At 44.5% G+C, this 22,940-nt stretch overlaps 1 protein-coding gene across 3 annotated transcripts in view; it reads right to left on the reverse strand.

Moving 5' to 3' along the window:
- Window positions 1-8,088: 8,088 nt before the first annotated feature.
- The window catches only part of RAD54B (RAD54 homolog B), a 429,314-nt gene continuing 414,462 nt past the window's right edge, over window positions 8,089-22,940 (reverse strand). For all 3 annotated transcript variants that reach the window (XM_069220480.1, XM_069220479.1, XM_069220481.1), the window contains 2 exons: window positions 15,804-16,004; window positions 8,089-8,458 (listed from right to left, as the gene is read on the reverse strand). In XM_069220480.1, coding sequence (XP_069076581.1) covers window positions 8,241-8,458; window positions 15,804-16,004 — 419 coding nt within the window. In that variant the 3' untranslated portion in view covers window positions 8,089-8,240. The remainder of the gene's footprint in view (window positions 8,459-15,803; window positions 16,005-22,940) is intronic.

A 22,940-nucleotide genomic window follows, 5' to 3' on the forward strand; every position in this document is an offset into this window, starting at 1 on the left:
AGACAGGGCTGCCCCCTCTCCCCATTGCTGTTTTCTCTGGCGATGGAACCTCTGTCGGTGGAGTTCCGCAGGACCGGCAGACCTCGGTTATCCCATTGGGTGATGGCCTGCATGTCATATCTTTATATGCAGATGACCTCCTTTTATACGTCCGAGATATTGATAACGTCCCTCCTGACATTGCGGACATCTTGCGTCACTTTGCTGCTTTTTCTGGCCTCCATGTCAACTAGGCGAAGTCATGCCTCTTCCCTTTTGATCCAGGGTGGTCAGACCCAAGGTTGCGAATCTCTGGCATAGATGTCCCCTGGCAGCCAAACTCGTTCCGATATCTGGGCATACAGATATTCCACACGGAGAGGCACTTGCATGATGACAATCTCCGTAGAGCAGTGTACTTCATTCGATCACAGATGACCTTCTGGCAGACTGTGCCGCTCTTGGTGGCTGGGAGGATCGCCCTCTTGAAAATGGTAGTCCTCCCTCGCCTTCTATACTACTGCTCCAATTTGCATCATTATGTTCCAGCTGTTTTCTTTCGCAATTTGGAGCCTAGAATACGGGAGTTTGTCTGGAATCGGGCCGCTTTAGGGTGGCATTGAAAAAGCTTTATTTACCTCTTTCCAGAGGCAGACTCTCAGTTACGAATATGGAACACTATTACCTGGCCTCCCCGCTCCAGTGGGTGGCACGTTGGCTAGCGAACCTGCAACTGGCTGACACTGCAAGCACTTCTCCACCCTGGACACTAATCTGGATTGCACATCTCTTCCACCCTCTCACTAGATTGCGGCCCCCTGCGGAGCTCTTGCTGAATGTAGCTCATCGCTGCTACCGCAGATCCTTGCACCTCACAAGAGATACTGTTCCTTACGCTCCATCACTGGCGTTGCTAGGTACACAGCGACTCACGACGGAATTGGGTCCCTGGCATGCGGCTGAAATCCACACTTTAGTAGATCTATACAGGGAGGGTGGTTTTATTGGGTTTATGGAGCTCTCGCTGGAGACGGGGCTGCCAACGGGACAATTTATTTTGTACAACTCGCTGCTGCGTGCACTGTCGCGCGAATGGGGAGATATGTCCTTTGAACCCCCTATGTACTTACTGGTGCAATACCTACAAGTTATGGGACAAGGTAGACATTTGATTTGATGGTTCACTGATGCGCTTAGGACACTCACAGCAGGTGCCCTCACTGCATTGCAGACTACTTGGGAGGGCGATTTAGAGAGACCCTTCACTGACACCACATGGTCCGGAGCACTGTCCAGCCACACTAGTGCCCCCCGTAATGCTAGATTCCGTCTTATTCAATTTTATATACTCCATAGGGCTTATCTCACACCAGCCCGTATTAACAGGTATTTTAGTCGAATGGATTCAGCTTGTCCTCAATGCAACGAACTTGGGGCGGACTTTCTCCACATGTTCTGGTCTTGCTCCTCCAGCGTTTTTTGGCATGAAGTCACAACATCCTTATCCAGGTTTACATCACGCCCACTGTTGTCAGATAGTGGTTCCTGCCTCTTAGGTGTTTTCCAGAGAGCCAAAAAACATAAGGCATCTACAAGATTCCTAGATTTGCGTCTTTTGACAGCTAAGCGTTTAATTACCAAGCGGTGGAAGGACTCTGTGCCCCCAACAGTACTAGCTTGGAAGCGCTCCTTTATGATATGGGCGGAGGGGGAGGGGGCTGCACTGCAGTGCAAGGATGCGATGGGCTTGCGAACGTATCCTCTTTCAGCCAGTTGGGATGAGATGTTGACTCAGTTGCGGGGGAGGATCAAGTCGCAATTGTTGATGATCTAATGGCAGTTGACAACATACAAGCGCCTGCTTAGTTATACCGTGAGGCCCCACTGTTACCAGGTCATTTATTTGTATGCTTCTCCTCTAAGCTTCTGCTGCTCCTGTACGCTCCTTATTTCATTTATGTTCATGTTCTGCTCTACTTGCAAATGTGGCTGTGGGAATGTCATTTTGTGTGGAGTCCCTGGGACTCAGTGGATTTGGGGGGTTGTGGATGGGCTTCAACGTTTTGTTAGTTGTTTTATAGGTACTCTGCAATCCTTTTTTTTTCTCTTACAATTGATGCTTCTGTACACGTATTAATAACCGCTTGCATGTATGTCTTCACTTACATCAGAGTTGAGCGGGCTCCAAACTTGTTGGAGATTGGATTACGCGATGTATATATTGTTAACCTGTTTCGTTATAAGTCAGTTACTGGTCTATCCCCACAGACCTTAAATATGCAAATTGTAAATCCGTGTTTTGTATTTGACTTGTGGCATTACTGCTGTAGAACTATATAGTAGTAACCGAAGCACTGTTAAATGGATAAAATCAATAAAAAGATTTGCAAAAAAAAAAAAGATACATTTGAGCCCTTCTTCATAGTTGCTATTGTCTGAATCAGAATAAACAGCTGTATTTATATATGTACGTGGTAAAGACAATTTATTAGAGACTGAAGGGTTGCCTATTGGCTGGGCTCCGCTAGCATCAGATCACAACATCGGTCAAGGAAGAGCCAAGTTCAACTCGGTGTCTGAAACCACTTTGGGAGGTGGATCCTCCTCAGGGGTCATTGGTGATGTCAAATGAACTGGAGTAGGAGTGGCGTCGGATCAGAGGCTTGTGCGCATACTGAAGCAGGTTCAGGAGGCACAGTCAGGCCCGAGAGCAAACCTGTCTGCGGAACCCTGATTGGAGGCCTCTGTGGAGTCTTAAGGCCTGAAGGCATGCCAGAGGGAACCAGAAGCATGCTAAATACGCACAGAATGGCACCTCTGAAGGCCTTGATCAGCTGTGACGTTGTTGGTGGCCTTATAAATTCAAGTTGAAGCGGGACCAGATTTGAAATCCGCTCTTCAGAAGTTTGAGAGCAAGACAGAGTGGCACAAAGACACCTTTGCACCTTCTCGGCAGACTGACTTCGGAAGCAGGAACGGGACCTTCCTTTCGACTTCAGTCGGTTGTGGTGCAAAGTTTTACATTGTTTGGTCATGTAGAGTTATTGCTCATCGTCCCTTATGGCCCTCAGATTTATCTCAGTGCAGTCATCGCAGGCCCTGGGGTTGTGTTTCAACCTCAGGCACCACATGCATACCCTGTGGGGGTCTGTCACAGACATTTCTTTGTGATAGTGCCTATGAGGTTAAACTCTGTCATTTTGGTGGGTGAAATGTTTCCACTGCACACTAGTAAAAGAAAAATAGTTTTGTAAAAAATAAAAAAGTAATCAAAGATGAAAGGAGCAGAGATCCAGATCTGCAACTTAATGCACTGAGAGAAAGAAACTCAGAATAGTGTGCCTGAGTGGCACTTATATGTGGCCTCACTCGCCGCTTTGTGAGCAGAACGATGATGGTGCAGATCCGTCATGCATAATAGCATGCATAAGTACAGCTTTTTAGTTTCTGGATCCAGTCTGATGCCTGGGGGAATATGCACAATGTGAGGAATCTGTGATTAGAAGTATCCATCAGAAATGCTTTTTGCATTTCTGTTTCTTTTGTTCCTCAAATCATTTAGCAGCAAAGGTTTAGTGGTTCCTGTAATCTGCACCGTAACGTACAGCAGTCATCCTTCCAGGCAACATATAGCCATTACAACACAGAACATATTTGCCTAAAGTAACTCAGAACAATTGGCTTTGCCAATACTTAACCAAGTATTTAACTCCAGAAAAGGTTGCTCACTGATGAGTCATATGTAATGCAGTACTGTAAAATGTACACCTATGCTTCTGCTGTACTGTCTAACTGGTTACAAGAAACAGATATAGCTCTCCTTTCCCAGGTTCAAATATCAAGTATCTAAACCAAGGTTCTCATTCGAAACTGCTCATCACTGTAGAGGCAGTCTCTAGAAATAATTTTAGGGGCCACAAACAAAACCATCGCTAAAACTTCTGGGACAATGTATAAAGGGCAATAGCGAAGCATGTGTTACCAAGTGCACATATCACTCAAAAAACAAAGTTTAAACTGACGTTATAGATAGGTGTTGAAATGAGATAAGCATTGACATTTAAAAACTGAAAAAGCATGGAATTCACCAGTTCTAGTTTAGGGAACTATCTAGAATGTGCGCCCCATCATGCACTGCTTACCACCTCACATATCACATCACTCATGACAAGATAGCATTGATGATATCACAGATGACATCTCAGATTGCATCACTGATGACATCATTCATGATAGTGCTATTCACATTACACCACAAACCCTTAAATCATTTAAAAAAATGAAAGTTGGCAGTAAAGGCCTATAGTCCATTGAATGAAAATAGCATAAGTCCTTGGGGTAAGTGTTGCTGCACATGATAAAAGTTATATGGTGCACAGTTTACCTACCAGTGGCGTTTCAGGGGCAAGAAGTACTCCATGTTAAATACAATACGGTTGGGCGTACTTGGTGTGCAGGTCAAGGCATCCTTTAAGGTGGGTGCTTCTTAAAGACAAAGGGGGTCATTACGACCCTGGCGGCCGGCGGTATGTTGGCGGTAACACCGCCAACAGGCTGGCGGTGTTCCGCCAGCAATTATGACCGTGGCGGAATTGCCACGGCCATACCGCCGGCCCCTCCATTTTCCCGCCAGGATTCCGCCTGGCGGTCATAATCCCCAGGGCAGCGGTGCAAGCACCGCTGCCCTGGGGATTATGAGTCCCCGACCGCCGGCCTGTCCATTGAAAGGCCGGCGGTAAGGGGACTTGGGGTGCCCCTGGGGGCCCCTGCACTGTCCATGCACTCGGCATGGGCAGTGCAGGGGCCCCCAGGCATAGCCCCGTCGCGCATTTCACTGCCCGAAATGCGCGACGGTTGCTACTGCACCCGCTGCACATCAGCATTGCCGCCGGCTCTATTACGAGCCGGCTGCAATGTTGATGTGACATTTCCGCTGGGGCAGCGGACGGTAACACTGTTACCGTCCGCTGGCCCAGCGGAAATGTCATAATAGGGAGACAGGAATACAGCTGGCAATGGCGGTATTTTGTCTCCTGCGGCCTCGGCCGTCTTTTCAAAAGACCGCCGAGGTCATAATGACCCCCAAAGTGTATTGTAAAAAAGAAGCCAACACTTCTCTTTATTCACCAATGGATGTCTGGGCAGGTGCACATGTATAATTGTTACAAGGTGCTATAGATAGAATCAATGTAAAGTGGACATTTATGGCATGAACCGCTTAGAGATGGTTAAACTCACAGAGTGGTTGTAAGCATGGATCTATGGTTGTACACCATTTTGCTCACCTGAGGAATGTGTCTAGGATATAACCAACCAACTATAACTTGAAATTGTCATTTGCGATGTCATCAGTGATGTTATTACATGTCACACGTGACGTTATATATGAGGCCATAAGCAGTGCATGACGATGCACAAATCTATAATTGCTTTACTAAACTTGTGGTGAATTCCAATGTTTTTCTGCTTTAAAACGTTAGTTCCTATCTCATTCCAACATCTATTATGCCACTTTAACCTTTGTTTTTTCAATGAATTGCTGCTCTTGTTTATTGTTAGTTAAGTTGTTAATATCGCACCTAACTAGAGCACCATTTTAACCTTTGATTTGATTTTTCAGTAAATTTCTGTGGTTGAGCATGCACCCCCCCCCCCACAACATGCGTGGGCAACCAACGATGCAACCACTGACTTTGGCTTTGTGCAGCAGATGGCTGGCTGCTGGCCAGGCCCTACATCCAAACCCTGCAGGTGGCGAACTTCTCCACTTTGGGTATGTGCAGCTGGAGGTCGAGTGCAGGACTTGGCCTCTGGCCACTCTCAGCTCCGACCTAACCCACTGCTGTGCACCGGCAAAGTCCATACACATCAAGGGTGCCCAACCCGTCATTGTGCACAGCCTTTGCTCATGTGTAGGAGAAGGCTGGCTGAAAAATTCAGATCCACTCAGCACTTCAGATCCCTCTAGACCCCCTGAACTGGAGAATTTGCAAGAATTTTGCAATAAAGTGGCGCCTTTCTTTGAAAATAAAGTCCTACAAATCCATGCGGGTTTTACTCATTCTGTGGGGATATCTGACCCATATGACTTTTTAAATAGCATTTTAGACAAGGACATCCCTATGTTAACTAACTTCCAGCCACTACCACCAGAAAGGATTATAGAGATTATGATGGGAATTAAGTCAGGCTCCCCCAGGGACCCCTGCCCGCCTCTTATTTTACAGCTGGTTCCTGATTTAGTATCTACAGCCCTTGCTCGGATCTTCCAGGAGGTCATAACTTTGGGAGTTTTTCCACCATCCTAGAAAAAAGTGATGGTGGTTCCCCTAAAAAACAAACCAGAGGGAGCAGTACATGATCTTAAAAATCTGCGGCCTATTGCCTTGCTACCTGTTCAGGCAAAGATTTTTTAGAAACATATTAATATAGAGCTAGCCAATTTTCTCCAAGATTTGGGTTGCCTAGATTCTATTCAGCATGGCTCTAGGAAAGCCCATAATACGGAATCCACCCTCATCACCACATCAGATACAATTAGTAGATTGGTCGTTGAGGGGCAAGGAGCCATATAAGTTTTATTGGACTTATCAGCTGCTTTTGATACTATTTCCCCTCATATCATGGCATCTCATCTCTATCAAGCAGGGATTAGAGGTACAGCATTAAATATCCTGGAATCCTTTTTGGGAGAAAGATCCATGATGGTAAGCTGTGGAGATTTTAGAGCACGGACATATCAACTTCCATGCGGTGTCCCTCAAGGCCCTCACTCAGTCTTACATTATTTAATGTGTACGTAGCCCCGCTGGCCAGACTTATTTGTTTGTTTGGCTTTATGACCACTTTGTATGCTGACGATACACAACTAATCATTCCTGTCCCTAAGAACTGGGAGGAAGTTGCAGATCGCTTCCACCACTGTATGCTCAAGTTTAACCGTTGGATGGGCATGAACTGGCTGAAGGTGAATGGCGACAACACAGAGATTCTGTTTTTTGCCTCTAGCAAAGAATTGCGGAGTTCACTCTGGTGGCCATCAGAGTGTGGCGAATTGCCTGCCCCCATTACCTCCACCAGAAATTTGGGAGTTACTGCCTATCTTTTAAGTCTCAAGTAAATTCCATCACCAAATCTAGCTTTTGGACTTTGAAAATTCTGAAGAAAATTCTTCCTTATTTGCAAAAGGAGCTTAGAATCACAGTGATCTTGGCACTAGTAATTTCTAGATTAGATTACTGTAATGCTCTTATGCTCAATCTTGACAAATCCTCACTTAGGAAACTCCAGCTGATTCAAAATACAGCTGCCCGCTTAATATTAGCTCTTCCCTGTTCAGCATCGGCTAGCAGTAGTTTGAAACAATTGCATTGGCTACCCGTTATAAAGCGCATTATTTTTTAAAATTTATGTTTGACTCATAAATTTTTGCATATGCGCGGATCTGAATATCTTTCTTCAAGGCTATGATGGTATACGCCGAGCCGTCAGCCCAGATCAACAGGAGCCCACTTGGTCTATGTCCCTTGAACTCGCAAGGCTAGATCGGGGAATAAAGCATTTATTGTAGTGGCTGCCAAACATTGGAATTTGCTTCCTCTGATTATTAGGAAGGAACAAAATTGTTTGGCCTTTAGGAAGCAATTATAAATTTCACTCTTTCCCCAGTAGTTGTTTTTCTTACCTTTTGTTTTTTGACACTTGCTTCTCTAATACTTAGTGCTTCGATGCCATGGCCGGAATGCACTTTATAAATACAAAATACAAATACAAATACTTCATTCTTCTGAGGTGGACAAACAGAGTATTAATTTATATGAAGTAACACCATTTATTGTGCTTGGCTAGGCTAGACTTTCACATTATAATGGTTTACATACCACAGTTAAAACATAATGGTGGGCTGGTTACTGTATCCATTTTTTCAAGTGATTTACCTTTTGCACATTTTTACCCCTATATTGGCCACAGAAAGATCAAATAATAGAATATTGGCATTCTAGTTATTCATAGCCTTGGTGATGGAGTGGAGAGGCCCAGTAGCCCCACCCCACTGTCCTTGACCACATATTTACATAAAGATAAAGGCACAGCTGTAATATGCTCCTATTTATAGTTGTACTGTTAACGTTTATTATAAAACAATATCTGCAATAACAAGTGCATTTGATTTTAGAAAAAAATTAAACTGTACATTTTACAGAAATTGTGCTCTTGTTGTAGAAGATTTTAGCATAAACGGGACCCTTGTAACAGTAGAGTCAGTCTTTTACGCTGGCCGCTGTTGTATTGTTGGTTGTGTTCTGAAAAATGAAAGAAATGTGCTCTTTACTTCCATCGAGGTACGGATCCCCGCATGACTGATGCGCTGCAGAAAGGTGTTTCCACTGCATCAGTTCCGACATTGACAGATGCTTTTGAGAGGGCAGCTTCGCTTGTCTAGGACCAAGCTGACAGCTTCTTTGTAGATTTGGTTTCTCTGAAGAAAGAGGTAAAATTAATTAAATTAAGATCATCCTCATTTTTATTGCTGAAAGTAAGGAGAACGAAAGTAATCGAACTAAGCAACCGAAGAAACTCGGTGAGTTTCCGGCCTATTTACAGCCAGGCGTTTTACTCCATGCTCTGTGAAAAACAGCATTAATACAAACAAAGAAATAAGTTAACAAACAGGCAATAACTGTTGTGACTTTATTTACACTATGCAAATAACTATCTCCAATCGATCACAGCATCTATTAACAAGCATCTGCAATGCAATGGGTCTCGCATCTGCTCTATTAGCGTTGTAAACTACTAACCGGACTTTTCCTGCCACATAAATTAAAAATGAAAAGTAAAAAGATTGACATAAGCGATCCGATTCAAATCGCCATGGCATCAGCCTGAAGAGACTCACAAAAGGAAAAAGAAGTTCGCTTAACGGCAAAAGTGCAATTATTCATGTAACCAGGGCGATGTCAAAGGCGAAACCAAACCACCCCAAGGAGGGACAGACATAAAGCATTTACCAACGAAAATAAAGGATATTTTTAGGGCAAGCACATGAAGGAGTGATAGTGATGGGCGTGGTTAAAAGCCCAGATACTTACTAACACTGTCAGAAAAGCAGCGCTTGCGCGCTGCCATGCTCGACCTAAAAACGGGGGTTGGGCCTGTGTGCCATCTAAGGTAGATGGTCCACCACACTTGCCCAGCGTGTACCAGAGCAGAATTGCCAGTCACTCAACCTATACCAGCTACTACTCATTTTCTCAACGTTTTGCCAAATAGGACCCAGATTTTGCGGGAGCATTCAACCTACTAGAATGGCAAAGTTGCTGCTAACTCGTGGGAAAAAAGGAAAAAATGGTTAGCCTGTATTCACCACTGGTATGATAATTATACTCAAATTAAATCACTTAGTGAATCATACCAATTAGTGAATATTACCCTACTATTCACTATTGGTATAATAAAAAGAAATGTCAACCCTCACTGAAAGGGTCAAGCAGCAGTATCAGGGGCAGGAGCTGTGCCAGCCATCAGAGAGCCACCAAACTGTCCCGGGACGGCGAAGTGCCATCCCTGGCCTCAAGCACTTGGCACACTTCTGTGCCACTCCATTAGTGACTGACTGCAGCATCACACATACTGATAGCCCCAGGTGCTTTAAGCGTACGCCCGCAGAACCATGGTACTTCACGCTCTCGTATCTCATCATTTATGGACCCTAGCTGACCCACCCCACCATAAGAAAAGATGGGGAGAGCATGAGGTGTGAGAGCATGAGGTGTAAAAGCAAGAGGCTAAAAACGGGCGTCTGTGTAATGAATAAGGTAATTCTTAGCATAAGGTTTACCCGTGGAAAAATGCTGCATTTGTAATTCTGGAGATGATCCTTGACATGTGGGGAACCCACCACAAAGCACTGACAATGGCATATTGTAGGTACCTCCTGGCATATGGAGTATCCACGAGCAAATACAGGCTCTGGCACACTAGATGTTATTCTTGGAATATGAGGACTCTATGGCTAAATACTGGCCCATACGTACTAGAGGGACATCTTGGTTTTTGTGGTATCCACAGCAAAATGCTGGGGCTGGCAACCTGGATACAATCCTTGGCATAAAGGGTACTCATGGAGAAATGGTGGAGCAGGCATACTGGAAATAATTCCTGGAACATGCAATATCCACAGCAAAATGCTGGCACTGGCATACTGGAGGAAATGATTGTCATAAGGGGGAACAACTATGACATAGGTGGAGGGAGGGCAGACAAACATGATAAAATGCTGGCCCTGACATTTTAGCAATAATTTTGCCATATGCGTCACCGACTGTATATGGATGGCATCAATTCCAAAATTCTGGCACTAGCATAATGTATGTAATTATTGGCATAAAAGGCACCCGTGGCATATGGAGGGGGAAGAGGGACAACCATAACAAAAAGATGACCCTCACACAATTGAGGTAATTATTGGAATGCAGAGGTGACCCATTGCACATTCTGAAAAAAACATTTGCGATGCAATAGGGCTCACATTTGTGAGACTTAGAGCTAGTGGTGTTGTAAATGACAATGTCTTTTACCTATGTATTTTGGTTTGGATGTAGTGGATGTATGCCAGGTGCCACAGCAACCCTCCCAGGCCTGTCGCTGCAGGAGAGAGGACACAACAAGGCCGCCATCTTGGGAGTGTTTTTGTCCAATTCCTACAGACTGGCTGTGACACTCTAGTGATGCAACTTTTATAGCACCAAACAAGCCACAAAGAGGCACTTTCGTGGCATTTAACCCAGAGAATGAGGGGGTCAAAAGAGTTAAGAGCAAAGAAAAGGGGGGGTGCAGCCATATATTTCTGTGTGTTAAAACTTTTAAAAGAAATATTCCTCTACACTGGCAATACCAGCCAAACTTTTTCAAATATTGACTGTATACAAAGAGAATAACATAAAAGGCAACTTAACTGAACAGGATGCAAATTGGTGAAACAGAGCTTCAGTGGTAGATGGGCCTACAGGATAGGTTCCAGAGGTGCGACATCTGTGACCATGGGTCAGTGTTTTAAATGTAAATACAGAAGGGCTAGTCCTCTGTATTCATTTAAAGTACTTCCTTGTGTTAATAGTCTAATGACAGCCCTTAGCTCTGGACTGGACTCTGTAGAACAGATACATGTACCTGAATTTCCTAGGCCTTGATGGTGCCTTTTCAGTGCATACATTTGTGCGCTGGCTGATGGTTTTGAAGTCAGAATTATCTCTGTTGGGGTAGCTACTCAAATGTCTTGGCCTTGCCATCTGGACCACTCAGAATATTAAATACTCAGAGTAGAGCGGGAAGCCTGGATTTGGATGATAGAGTTTTTTTTTTTTTGCATTGACCAGCGGTGCCCATTTTTTCGGACTATGAAAACGATTCAAATGTATGTTTTTGGGGGGAAACCAAGGTAGGTCCAGAACTATGTCAGAGTTTCTTGATACCCACATAAGATAAATACGTAAAAATAATTTATATGGAACTTATTTACATAGGGGTTACCCTGCATACCTGGCATGGATCCTGCCTGTTTGTTGTCTTATACAAAATATAGGCTTCAGTCACGACAACACATTTGGGGTACATAAGTACTAGCTGTGGCTGGTCCTGGTGGCCACAGTTTGTTAAAAAACAGTTCTCCTGTTTAAAACGTCTCCTGCCCATGGAGTCTTTACTGTTACTGTCCAGGATTGACTTTTGAGATGTAGTCCTTGGGGTGTGTACCCATATAGACAAACATGTGTATTCCTATAGACACAGGGAGGCGTGGTGAAGCACTGAGAGGAACACCAGTAGAAGCAGGAGTGAGAAAAGGGCCACTTGATAGGATCAGAAAGATATTTTCTTGACATTGATTTTCCATGTGCTTGGTGACCACTGCAATCAGAATTAATGCACAGAGTTTACATCAAATGATACATGGGAACTTAGTGGAGTGGTTAAATGAAGCCTGGGGTAAGAGGAGAGTAGACCAGGTTAAACATTACTGGACTGTGACAGACAATGTGTGGATCAGTATACACAGGAGTCCAGAGGGTGAAGGGAAGCGCTCTGCGCCTGTGACAGAGACTGTGGGAGGTATTCAAGGTGGTGCCTCTTCAAAGCCGTGCTATTCGAGCACTGTTTTAGACAGCACTTCCGGAAGTGGCATCTGCAAGGTCACAGTAGCTCTGAGGGGACTGTCATCAAAGCTGTGAATTCTGAAAGGAGGAAGTGATGGATTTGGCTCCACTTTTGTGCCCTATGATACACTGCTCCTCTCACTGTGGCACCCTTGTGTTGGCTTCTTTGTGCAACAGGGTACAGAAAGTGGCTGCCTCTACTAACTGAACTCTATTTGAAGAGGCCGAATTTACTGAAGCCGTGAAGAGCTTGGGTCTGGAGTGATTTTGGAGACAACATCACCATCTTCTTGCCTAGAAGTAATCTATGTGCTTGGTTGGTGACCTTCCAGAGGTTATCAAGAGTACGTGCTATCGCCTAGTGTTAAGCTCTACTCAAGTCAGTTGGTTAATGCACCCAACTGCAGAGGTCTTTACAGAACAAGAATGGCGCAGATTACAATCCTGACAAAGCTTTTTCACCTCTTCATCTCTGTAATTTTGTTAAGAATGTCACCTCTTTTGCAGCTCTATGAAATGGCAGGACCTGTATTACCAAGCGCTATATTATAAAAAAACGAGTTATAACCAGACTGCCCTAACACACCAAAACTGTGATTCTGGGGAAGTCGCTTCATCTCCCATTGCTTCCAAAAATGAATGTGTCCTTGTGTAATGTAACCGGTGCTCACGTAAAGTGCTGTAATACCTTTGTATCAAGTTTGCCCTATATAAAACTGCAAAAAACTAAACAAAAAAAATGCTCCAATACCTTCATGTTGAGTTCGCGCTACATAAAACTGCAAATAAATAAATTAAAAAAGACCCCGCAGACATGGCAAAGAAATAGCAAGAGGCCCGAAAACGAGGAAGAAACAACATACTGCCATGAGCGTGAAGCAGCGAGGCAAAAGAAAACAAGGGGGTATGGGGCAAGTGGCCACGGTGGCACAGGAATTAGCAAGCGACACCAGGAGGAGGTTGATTGGGTGGCGGGACAATCAATAATACAGCGTGAGAGAGTACGATTTAAACACAATGGACGAAGCAGTAGGGTGCGTGTACAGTGCCTCGAGCTCAGCAATGTAGGCACATTGACTCACAGGAGCAGGAACAGATAAAACACAACAAATCATAATTGTACAGTAGTTAGTCCCTGCTCCCAAAGAAAAAAAGGAGGGACAAAGAGGAATGACTGACTACTCGCAAGCAAGGATTTTTAAATGACACAAACAAACAAATGAAATGGCTTTAAGCACACAGAAGCAAGTATACTAAAAGTATACAAGAGGCCGTAATCTTACGCTCAGCCTCAAAATTGGAGCTAACTCCTGTGATGTGTCAGGCTACATTAGGTTGGCAAACCAATGGCTTTTCAATCAATTTGTGTGAAACTTGTGCTTTAGGATGTACTATTTACAAAACTGTCTAAAGGGTGACCAACGCCCAACCATCCTAGGAAAAGTTGGCCTTTCCAACATTCAAGGCTCATTTTATTCTCCACCACTCTCAAAGATAACCAACCACCACTGGTCCAAGGACATAATGAAAGCCAGCAGATGGGTAGCGAAGATCTATTAACAACATATTTGTCCCTAGAAGGCATGCAGGCAAAATGAATGAGGAAGAGAGTGGCCCTGGGAGCAAAATGATGGCAGTTGCAGAACTAATTCCTTAAGATGACATGATAAACTGCATATTACTGGATTAAAAACATCAGTGTCTAGATGAAGGAAATGCTGGAATGAATAAGCAAGAGGATACTCAGTAACGTAAAAACCACTAAAGTTGTCCCAACACTTGAAAGTGCTTCAGGTAGTGCCATCTCAGGCTGCTGTTGTAGGTGCCCATGGAAAAACTTTCAGCATCACTTTACCCAGGGGCTTTAAGGAGGGGATGGCTCCATCCGGAACCAGTGGCCTACCCAGTGCGGGTAACTGCAGCCTGTGACTAAGACTGAGTGTCAATCCAAAGGTTGAAGAAAATTAAGCTTTACTTACTTTTATCTCATAGTTGTTTCTGCAATATCAGTCAATAAAAACATCCCTTCAATGTAAATCATTCTCTGTATTAGTGGATATGTGTGTGTATTTCTGTGCATGTATGTTTCTTTGTTAGTAATGTTACATTCCCTTGGTTCTGGCTTGGGATAATGGGCTGAGTATAATGCTAGCCCTCGCTTTAAAGAGAGTCTGATATTGGTGGGGAGGAGAAGTGTTTTCCTCCATAGTATGGGGTCACACTCCCATGCCAATGAGTTAACGCCCCTTTGAAAGCATGCCGGCATAATGTAGCTCCGGTATGAATGTATTACAGAATGGGCTGCCCAAGTATCTTCAGCCTCTTCTGTAACACTAAGGTGCCCCAGGGGCACAGAAAATGGGTGCACACAGCCCCTCAGGGACTTTGTGTAAAATGACCCCTGGTGTCACTAGCTAATACAGCATATTCGTCGGAGCGAAATACTGCCTCTCATAATTGGAAAGCCCACAGAAAGCATTCAAAGTGAATTTGAAAATAAAATATTTAACAACAACCCCCTTGGATTAATATAAGACACCATACCATAACTCCGGTTTTTCACAGTTAAGAGCCCGTCTAGCTGATAATGATAGAAGAGACTTGCAACTAATGTTTCGAAAATTATCTTTTTTTAAAAGCAAATTAGTGGTTGAGTCAATTTACATCCAAATAACAGAATTATATACTTCTTGTGTGTGTGTGTGTATAATTATTCATGAGTTGAATAATGACCTCTGCTACAGGTCATGAATGTAACACACAATATGGGCTTCGGGGGGGGGGGGGGGGGGGGGCAGATGTAGTCAGAAGCCTAGCCCTCCTGGGCTTTTCGGGCCTGGGGTGTGGTCCTAACACCGCAGTTGGTGGGATTGGTTAGTGGATTTTAGGGGGTAGAGTCAGCGGGGATTAAAAGGGCAGGGTGAACAAAGTGAAGTTTCCTTTGAAGGTAAGTAGGCAACAGTACATCAGCTACCTGTAAGTGGTAGATGTGGTTAGTTTTATCCCACACACCCTGATTAGAAAACAGTATAGGGGCTTACTTTCTTGGAGGTAAGAGGTCAAGGTTGCTAGTGCATGGGTTGTTAATTGGTTTCATAAAACAGGTTGTTGCTGAAAAGCAGGCACTGGCACAGTGTGACACTGTGGCAGCTAGGTTAAGGATACACCGATGGTTAGTCACACTACTGTCCGGGCAGGTCAGCTCTAAGAAGGGACGGGGCGAGCAGCAGTAGGACTGGACGGAGCGCCCTGGCTGGGCTCTCTGAGGTAGAATGGAAGCCTCTGCCTGCTCTCTCCAATCCGGCACTGCGTTACTGGGTAGGACAGAGCCTACGGCCGGCCAAGCATACATGCGCATTGCAGTCCCTGTCACACCTGTGACCCCGTCCCTTTTGCAGTAAAAACATAATAAACATAGTTTGTTATATTATACTGTAAACGTTTTGCAGCTGCTGCTTTAAGCGGGGGTGCGACGCTCCTCCGCCATAGCGAAGGAGCCGTCCCTGGTGTATTGGGAGGTTATAATTATCGTCTATAAGGCACATTGGCAGATGTGTGCAAATTGGGCTAGCCACCTGTCTCATTAAAGAGGCTTTTTCACTCGTATGACATGGGGAAGGGTTGTCCAACTATCCTCATCCTTATCCAAAGGTCAGTGCAAAGAAAACTTACCAGTTTGGTCTTTCTTTCCTTCACAGTCACATTCCAGCAGGTCGTGTGTCACGCAGTTTGAATCTTCATGTAGTTTAAAAAGATTTTGAAGCTCCTCCACAGAAAACCGAATGTGTTCTGAAGTCTTTGTCATATCAACAACTGCACCAGAGAGACCTTGTTTACTGATCTGCCGCTGATAGATCTTTTCTTCAATTGATCCTGCATTAAAATCAGACAATGACATCAGTTAATATGTTTCCATTATCCATAGGCGCTCACAGTAGTTAAGCAGAGATGTTCGAAATTATATTGAAGTCTAAGCTGCAAGTATCTCTAATAAAAATAAATGCGTTATGCTGTAACTGCCTGTACATAGTGCTTTCTACTGCTGAGGAGGCACTGGAGTGCTTTACACCTGGCAGCACACTGCTCCGCAAGCCAAAGATAACAGCTAATTTGGTGGTTATTGGATTTAGTCTTGTGCTCTGAAGGAGACAAATCCATGCATTTACTCCTCTGTCTTTGTGGTGGATTTAATTATTCGGCATTAGATGTGATAATCAGTAGGAGTGATGTTGACTTAATGCACATGTTTTACGGGATTAGTAGAAGAGTTAGAGGAGAATAGGTTAGGTTGCAGGGTATGACTTTCAAAGAAGGACAGGTTGTGATCTTTCAGATGAGCATCCAGTAATTATACAGCCTACTTGATGACTGAGAGTAGGCTGTACTCAGAGACACGGGCCATACCAAAGATGGAATGTAAGGAAAGAGTCATTCAAAGAAAAAATGAGAGGTTCAATCTGATGTTTTTTAGGTCAAAATTGTCATTCAGGATTTTAGGAACACAGGATAGAGTTTTGAAATAGCACGCACTCTGAGGATGAAAAACTGTAGAAAGAAATATTAATATGTCAGACAGTGCTCCATTGGGTTTCAGGTATATTAGGTATCTTTGATCACCTGGATCGGGCAGACAGCCTGGTGGCTGCTAGGCTACTGCAAGACCAATGCTTCAGTAAGGACAGCTAATCAGCTTACTGGTTGGATGGGTAAAGTAATGACTGAATGCATTTATAGGGAAATAAGAATGCTGTAGTCTGAACCTGATTGAAGCAGTAACCTCATGATAAAACGCGACATATACAGAGCACGTAATGGAAACATCAAAACAAATATTTACAAACACTGGAATGGATGGCTTCTGAAGTTTACCCATAAAGTTTGTCTGACACTAATACCAAAACGCATGCAACATATTCAATGTTGAGTCAAACCCCGCATTCACAAATGACGCAACGTAGCAAGTGATTATGGAACACTTCCACTGTAATCTCCCGCCCCAATACACTTGAAATAAAGTTACAATTTTTGTAATGTTTGAATCTCAGATCAGAATGAAAAAGTGTTTGAATTGTGGATAAAATAAAATTAACGTTGTTTCGATTTTGATTTGTTTTAGCAAAAATTATTACTTGTCAAGAATTTTCACTTCTACTAAGGACACAGAGACGAGGGTTATGCTTCTCTTCCTTTACTGAGAATTTTACAGCAGCCAATCAAAACACATACAACTTTAAGCTGCCTATCTCATGAGCCCTCAGTCTCCTCCAATCATAGGTGTCAAGTCTCCCTAAATACATCGTTAAGACCGTAATCCTTTCTCTTTCTTTGCGAACCACAACATAAAGTCTCAAAACCTGAATCCAACATGAAACTGCAATGGGCCCAACATGACCACTCCATAGGAGGAACGGCATCTCACAGGCGAAAGGGAACTCCTTTCGCAGTGACAGTAACTCAGCCACCAGGAGCCCGATATGTAGCTTCACATCGATTTAGCATCCATACCTGGAATAAAAACAACAATGTAATACCCATCTCGAAAGGATAGATCAATCAATTACCAGCAGGAAAATGGGATACAATAATCTCAAACAATGCACCATAGAAAAACAGTATAGCATGAAATAACCTTCAATATAATGAACATGTCCAACGAACAATTCCCATTTTAATGATATGTCAACATCTTAGGGCGAGGTAATCCTCTCTGTGTCCTTAATAGAATTGAAAATTCTTAATGCGTCAGCTTGAAAGATATTTATTCTATGTCAGGACTGGATGCTCCGGATTATGCTAGTTTAAAGTTGATCCACTACCATAGATGCCACATCCACAATAGGCTTATGATAAAAGACATAAAAGGTAAAATCAGAAGATTAATCCGCCACAGCCATGATGTTCTCAAGGAGAGAACCTACAGATAAAGCTTTAGAGGCCATAGTAACTCTGACAGAAAGAGCTCCAATATTGGAGACGTCTACCCCAGCTTCAGCAAACAACCATTTAACCCGGCTAAGGTCGCCAAAGCGACTGGATGGAAAGGTTTCTGTAAAGAAATAAGCAATTGACCTGCAGAATCTCTCCCCAGTTCACAAGAACAGTCCTTATATGCCTTAATACATTTAACCACGCACAATTTCTAATGATGAGGAAAAGCGGGCTAATATATCGCAATGCAGTTTTTGTATGTCTTGAAATAGTAAAAGATACCCCAGAGAGAGTAAATACTCCTGCTAAATCAGTCAATTGCTTACAAAAAAAACCTTTGTTAGCAGGTCAAGATAGAAGAAAACATAAAACAACATCAATATCCCATCACAAAGAATATTTCTGTTGAGGGGGACGAACCATCCGAACACCTCTGAGTACCTTACACATCAATGGATGTTCACTGACAGATTTACCATCCAAATGTGGATGTCCAGCAGAAATAGCAGAATGGAAATTATTAACCGTCCTATAGCTAAGACCCTGTCAAACCAGTTCAGAAAGAAAAGTCACAATCATATGGACACCTGCCCCCACAGAATCCACACTCCGCTCGTCACACCAACATACCCATCAGCGTCAAGCGGTCTCATATTGATTATGCATACAGGGAGCCCAAGACTGCAACAAGAAGAACATAGCATCTTGTGCAACTCCTGGCACTTGCCAAAGGTGCCTGAAAGTTTCCATGCCATGAGGGACAAGAGTCCCTGAGACACCAACGGATGTGGAAGGCCCATTGGGTCCGAGAGGAGATCCGGCAAGGGAAGAATCCCCACAGTACTGTGCAGGACAGCGATAGCTACAGCTTCAGGAAACCAAGGTTGGGCATTCCAACAAGTAGTCACGAAGACCAAATTTGCCATCTATCGATTTACCTGTGAGAGCACCCTCTGGATCATCGAGAAGGGTGGAAATGTGCACAGAAGACCTGTCATCCAAGACTGGAGAAAGGCAAAAGAGGCAGCCGCCAGAGGGGTTGACCTCCATGAGTAAAAGATCAGGAGATGAGTTTTCAGACATGATATCAAGCACAGACCCAAAAGCTGATTCAGCCTGTGGGTGGAAGGCCTGTGGAAGTCTCCAATCGCCGGAATTGCGCAGAAATCAAGAGTTCCAGTCCGTGATTACATTGGACTGGCCCGGAATATATTCTGCTGTCACCAATATTTGATGTTGGAGACAATAATGCCAGAAATCCTTGGCAATCACCACCAGAAACTGGGATCTCATCCCTCCCAGACGGTTGATATAACAAACCGCCGACACATTGTCCATCCTTAGCAGAATGAAACAACTTGTCTTGCGGGGGGATGAGAGGACAAACTGCAAATGACCATGTCAGAAGTGCCACACAATTGATGTGGAGATAAAGCTCCTCCAGGGACCACCTGTCCCCCTCACCCCCTCTCCACCGAGCCACACCGGGCACACCAACACCATCAGCTGGTATCGGATACTATCATCACTTCTGGAACTGACGCAAAGATTACTTTACCGTTCCAGGCATCTATGTGATCTAACCACCAGGACATCTCCATCCTGGCTTCCTCTGATCACACTATTGTCTCCTAGTAGGCTAATCCCTTACGACGATGTAAGATCTTCAATCACTGAAGGGCCCGGTAATGCAGAGGACCTGGAAAAAAGTCCTGTACGGATGAAGCTAACAGGCCCACTAGGTGAGCCAGGATCTTCAATAATAAAGTCGGAGCGGCAATCACTCTCCTCAACACTTTCTTGATAGACATCCTTTTCTTCAATGGTAATAGGAGTTGGGCCTTGACGGAATCCACTTGAAAAAACAGAAACTCTACATTCTGGGAAGGGACCAGAACTGACTTCTCTGAATTGACAACAAATCCCAGATCCTGAAGAAGCTGGATTGTCCAAGAGAGATGAAGAATGACCATGTCCCTGTTCTGGGCCATGCCGAAAATGTTGTCTAGGTAGACTAGCGCTCCTGGAAATATTGGAAAACCGGTCGAAGCAACTTGGTGAAACACCAAGGACAGACCAAAGGGCATTGCAGTGAACTCGTACCACTGGTGACACCACCGAAATTGGAAAAACTTCAGATGGGGTGGAAATAAGCATCCTTGATGTCTAACCGGACCATCCAATCACCTTCATTTCATGCAACAGATCGCAAAGCAGGTGTATTCCCTCTATCATGAAATGACGAAACATGATAGAAGAGTTGAATTGTTTGACGTTTAGGACAAAATGAAACCTGCAGTCCTTTTTCTGAACCAAAGGATTGCACTGACGAAGCCCTGTGAATGAGGGGTAGTCTGTACAATAGACTTCTTTGAAAGGAGCATCAGAATTTCTTTGTCTATGAAATTGATCAATATTTGGGGAAAAAGAAGAGGAGTTGGATGTTTCCCCTGTTAGGCGGTGAAATAAAACTCCAATCTGAACCCCTGAACCGCCTGCAACACCCTTGAGTCCTGAGTTATAATACCCAAAATGTGCAGGAACCAATGTATTCGTCCCCCCACCAAGGCCTCGGAGGCCAGAATAACACAAGAATAAGTGGAATCAGCAGTGTTGTTAGTACCTTGATACCCGCCTCTGTAGGTGCAGCCACGTCTTTCTCTGTTACGGAAAGAGATAGAAGGGGAAGATCCGGAGGGGGCACCTCTTCCTCTCCAATAATAACCTATGGAAGGCTGATTGAATCCATGGCCTGGAGCTCGGCCTCAAAAGCACCCGGCTCTGGCAAAAAGGCCATTGTGGAACACCTTCTTCACGGACATTTGAGCCTTGTCCAACGCGGAGAACGTGGTCATACACTTTCCAAGATCCTTAACAACGTTGCCTCCAAATAAGTCATTTGCCATGGTGCCCGCCTCCATAGATGCCAACTCCACCAATTTTGTGTCAATCCTTATTAGAAAATATTTTCGACGCTCTGTGGACTTAGCACAGTTAGCGTTGCCTAGGAGGCATATAGCTTTTGGGTCCATTCATGGTTCTCACCTGGATCCAATTGTGAATTTGCTTCTTTCGCCTGGCCAGCAATTTGAGAATTTATGTGAGGGGGTGAGACAGGCCAAGTAATTTATCTTGGCTTCCATGCCATGCCCTGTCCAGACCCTTTTTGGGGTCTTTTGCAAACTTTTTAAGGGAAGTTGCCATGTAGGGATCTAATTCCAGCGTGTCCATCACTTTGTCTAGTAGGGATGGTCTAGGACAGTGGTTCCCAACCTTTTGATTTCTGTGGACCCCCACTTTAAAATTAATGGAACCCAGGGACCCCTGCTGAATCATCATTAGAATCCGGGGACCCCCGCCTGAGTCATTACTGGGAGCTGGGGACCTAATTTGTCAATATTTGTTAATATTTTTTAATTTTCTAGGCTCTCGCGGACCCCCTGAGAAGGCTTCGCGGACCCCTAGGGGTCCCCGGACCACAGGTTGGGAACCACTGGTCTAGGACATTCCGACCTGAGAGTGTTGGACACCTCGCGCTTGAAGCCCTTGTGCAGCCTGTCCTGCACGTGGTGCGCAACCTCCATACAGGGCAGCAATTCAGAGGAGCAAGGGTGAATAATATTTTCTGGTTCAAACAGCAGGTTCTTATGACCTACCGAGAGGCAGATCGGTTGTGGTATGGTGCATCTTGTATTTTGACACCCATTGAGGATCATCCTGGTGGATGTCCAAATCAGAAGGTGGGGAGGAGGACGTAGAAGACAAGGTTGTCAGTTGGGGAGATGGCTCCACTGTGATCCCAGAAGGACCCAAGAATGGAGTGTTCCCATATGCATGGTCCCAAAGGACTGAGGCAGCAATCTGAGACAGGATGTCTGCCGATCTGGAAGCAGAATAAGAACACCCACCTGAGGCTCTTGGGGCGAAGCTCACAGCATTGGTCACAACAATGCCAGGGAAGGAATCCCCAGGTGGCCCCCACAAAATCCTGTCATCTGAAACTAACCAGGGGCTGCGTAAAGGGCCTCTCAGTCCTAATCAGGGCTTGAATAATGGAATTCTGCATCTAGTTATTTAGTGCCTCCACTAATCTCTCTTCCATATGGTTCTCATAAGGCGAATCTGTGTCTTCCATATGTCCTTCCTCTTCATCAGCGTAGTACGCCATGCTCCTTGTAGAATCAATTGCAATGAGGGGCTGGAAGAGATTCATGGAGGGATGTGAGCTCCAAGCAGGTGTAATGAGTGACTGACATGAAAAAGATAGGGCAGAAAATGGCCCAAACCACCTAAATTGCAGTGGAGGGAGCCACCTGCTAATATCCCTAGGGCAAAGCCCTTAATCACATTTATTCACTCTGTTGGGCGTTCACTGGGAAAAAGGAGCAATTGTTGAAGCTGCACGCAGCATGTAAAGCCAATCAGGAATGAGAAGGCCCAAACCGGATTTGCGTGCATGCGGAAGAACAACCATAGAAAGAGTCCTCTCTCCGAGCAGAGAGACCGCTCTGTTTCCCCGCTCCATGCTGGAAAGAAGGACGGGTACCAACGACTATTTGCCCTGAAGAGCGGAATCTGCTTTGTCTAGAAAACAATACCACAATCAGTGGCGGCCGGCAGCTTTATGAGGGAGGGTGCGGGCGGGAAGCACACACACACACACTCATTCTTTCACACACAGACACGCACGCACGCACATCCATTAACAACACTCATACCATTCAAACATCCGCGCACGCACCAAACATTCATTTTAAAACATCACACACACAATCATTCTTTCACACATGCACGCACATCTATTAACACTCATAACATTCAAACGTGCATGCAAGCACCAAACATTCATTTTAAAACATCTCACACACACACACTTACCTT

Source organism: Pleurodeles waltl, chromosome 2_2 (genome assembly GCF_031143425.1).
Source record: "Pleurodeles waltl isolate 20211129_DDA chromosome 2_2, aPleWal1.hap1.20221129, whole genome shotgun sequence".
NCBI classification, from domain to species: Eukaryota; Metazoa; Chordata; class Amphibia; order Caudata; family Salamandridae; genus Pleurodeles; species Pleurodeles waltl.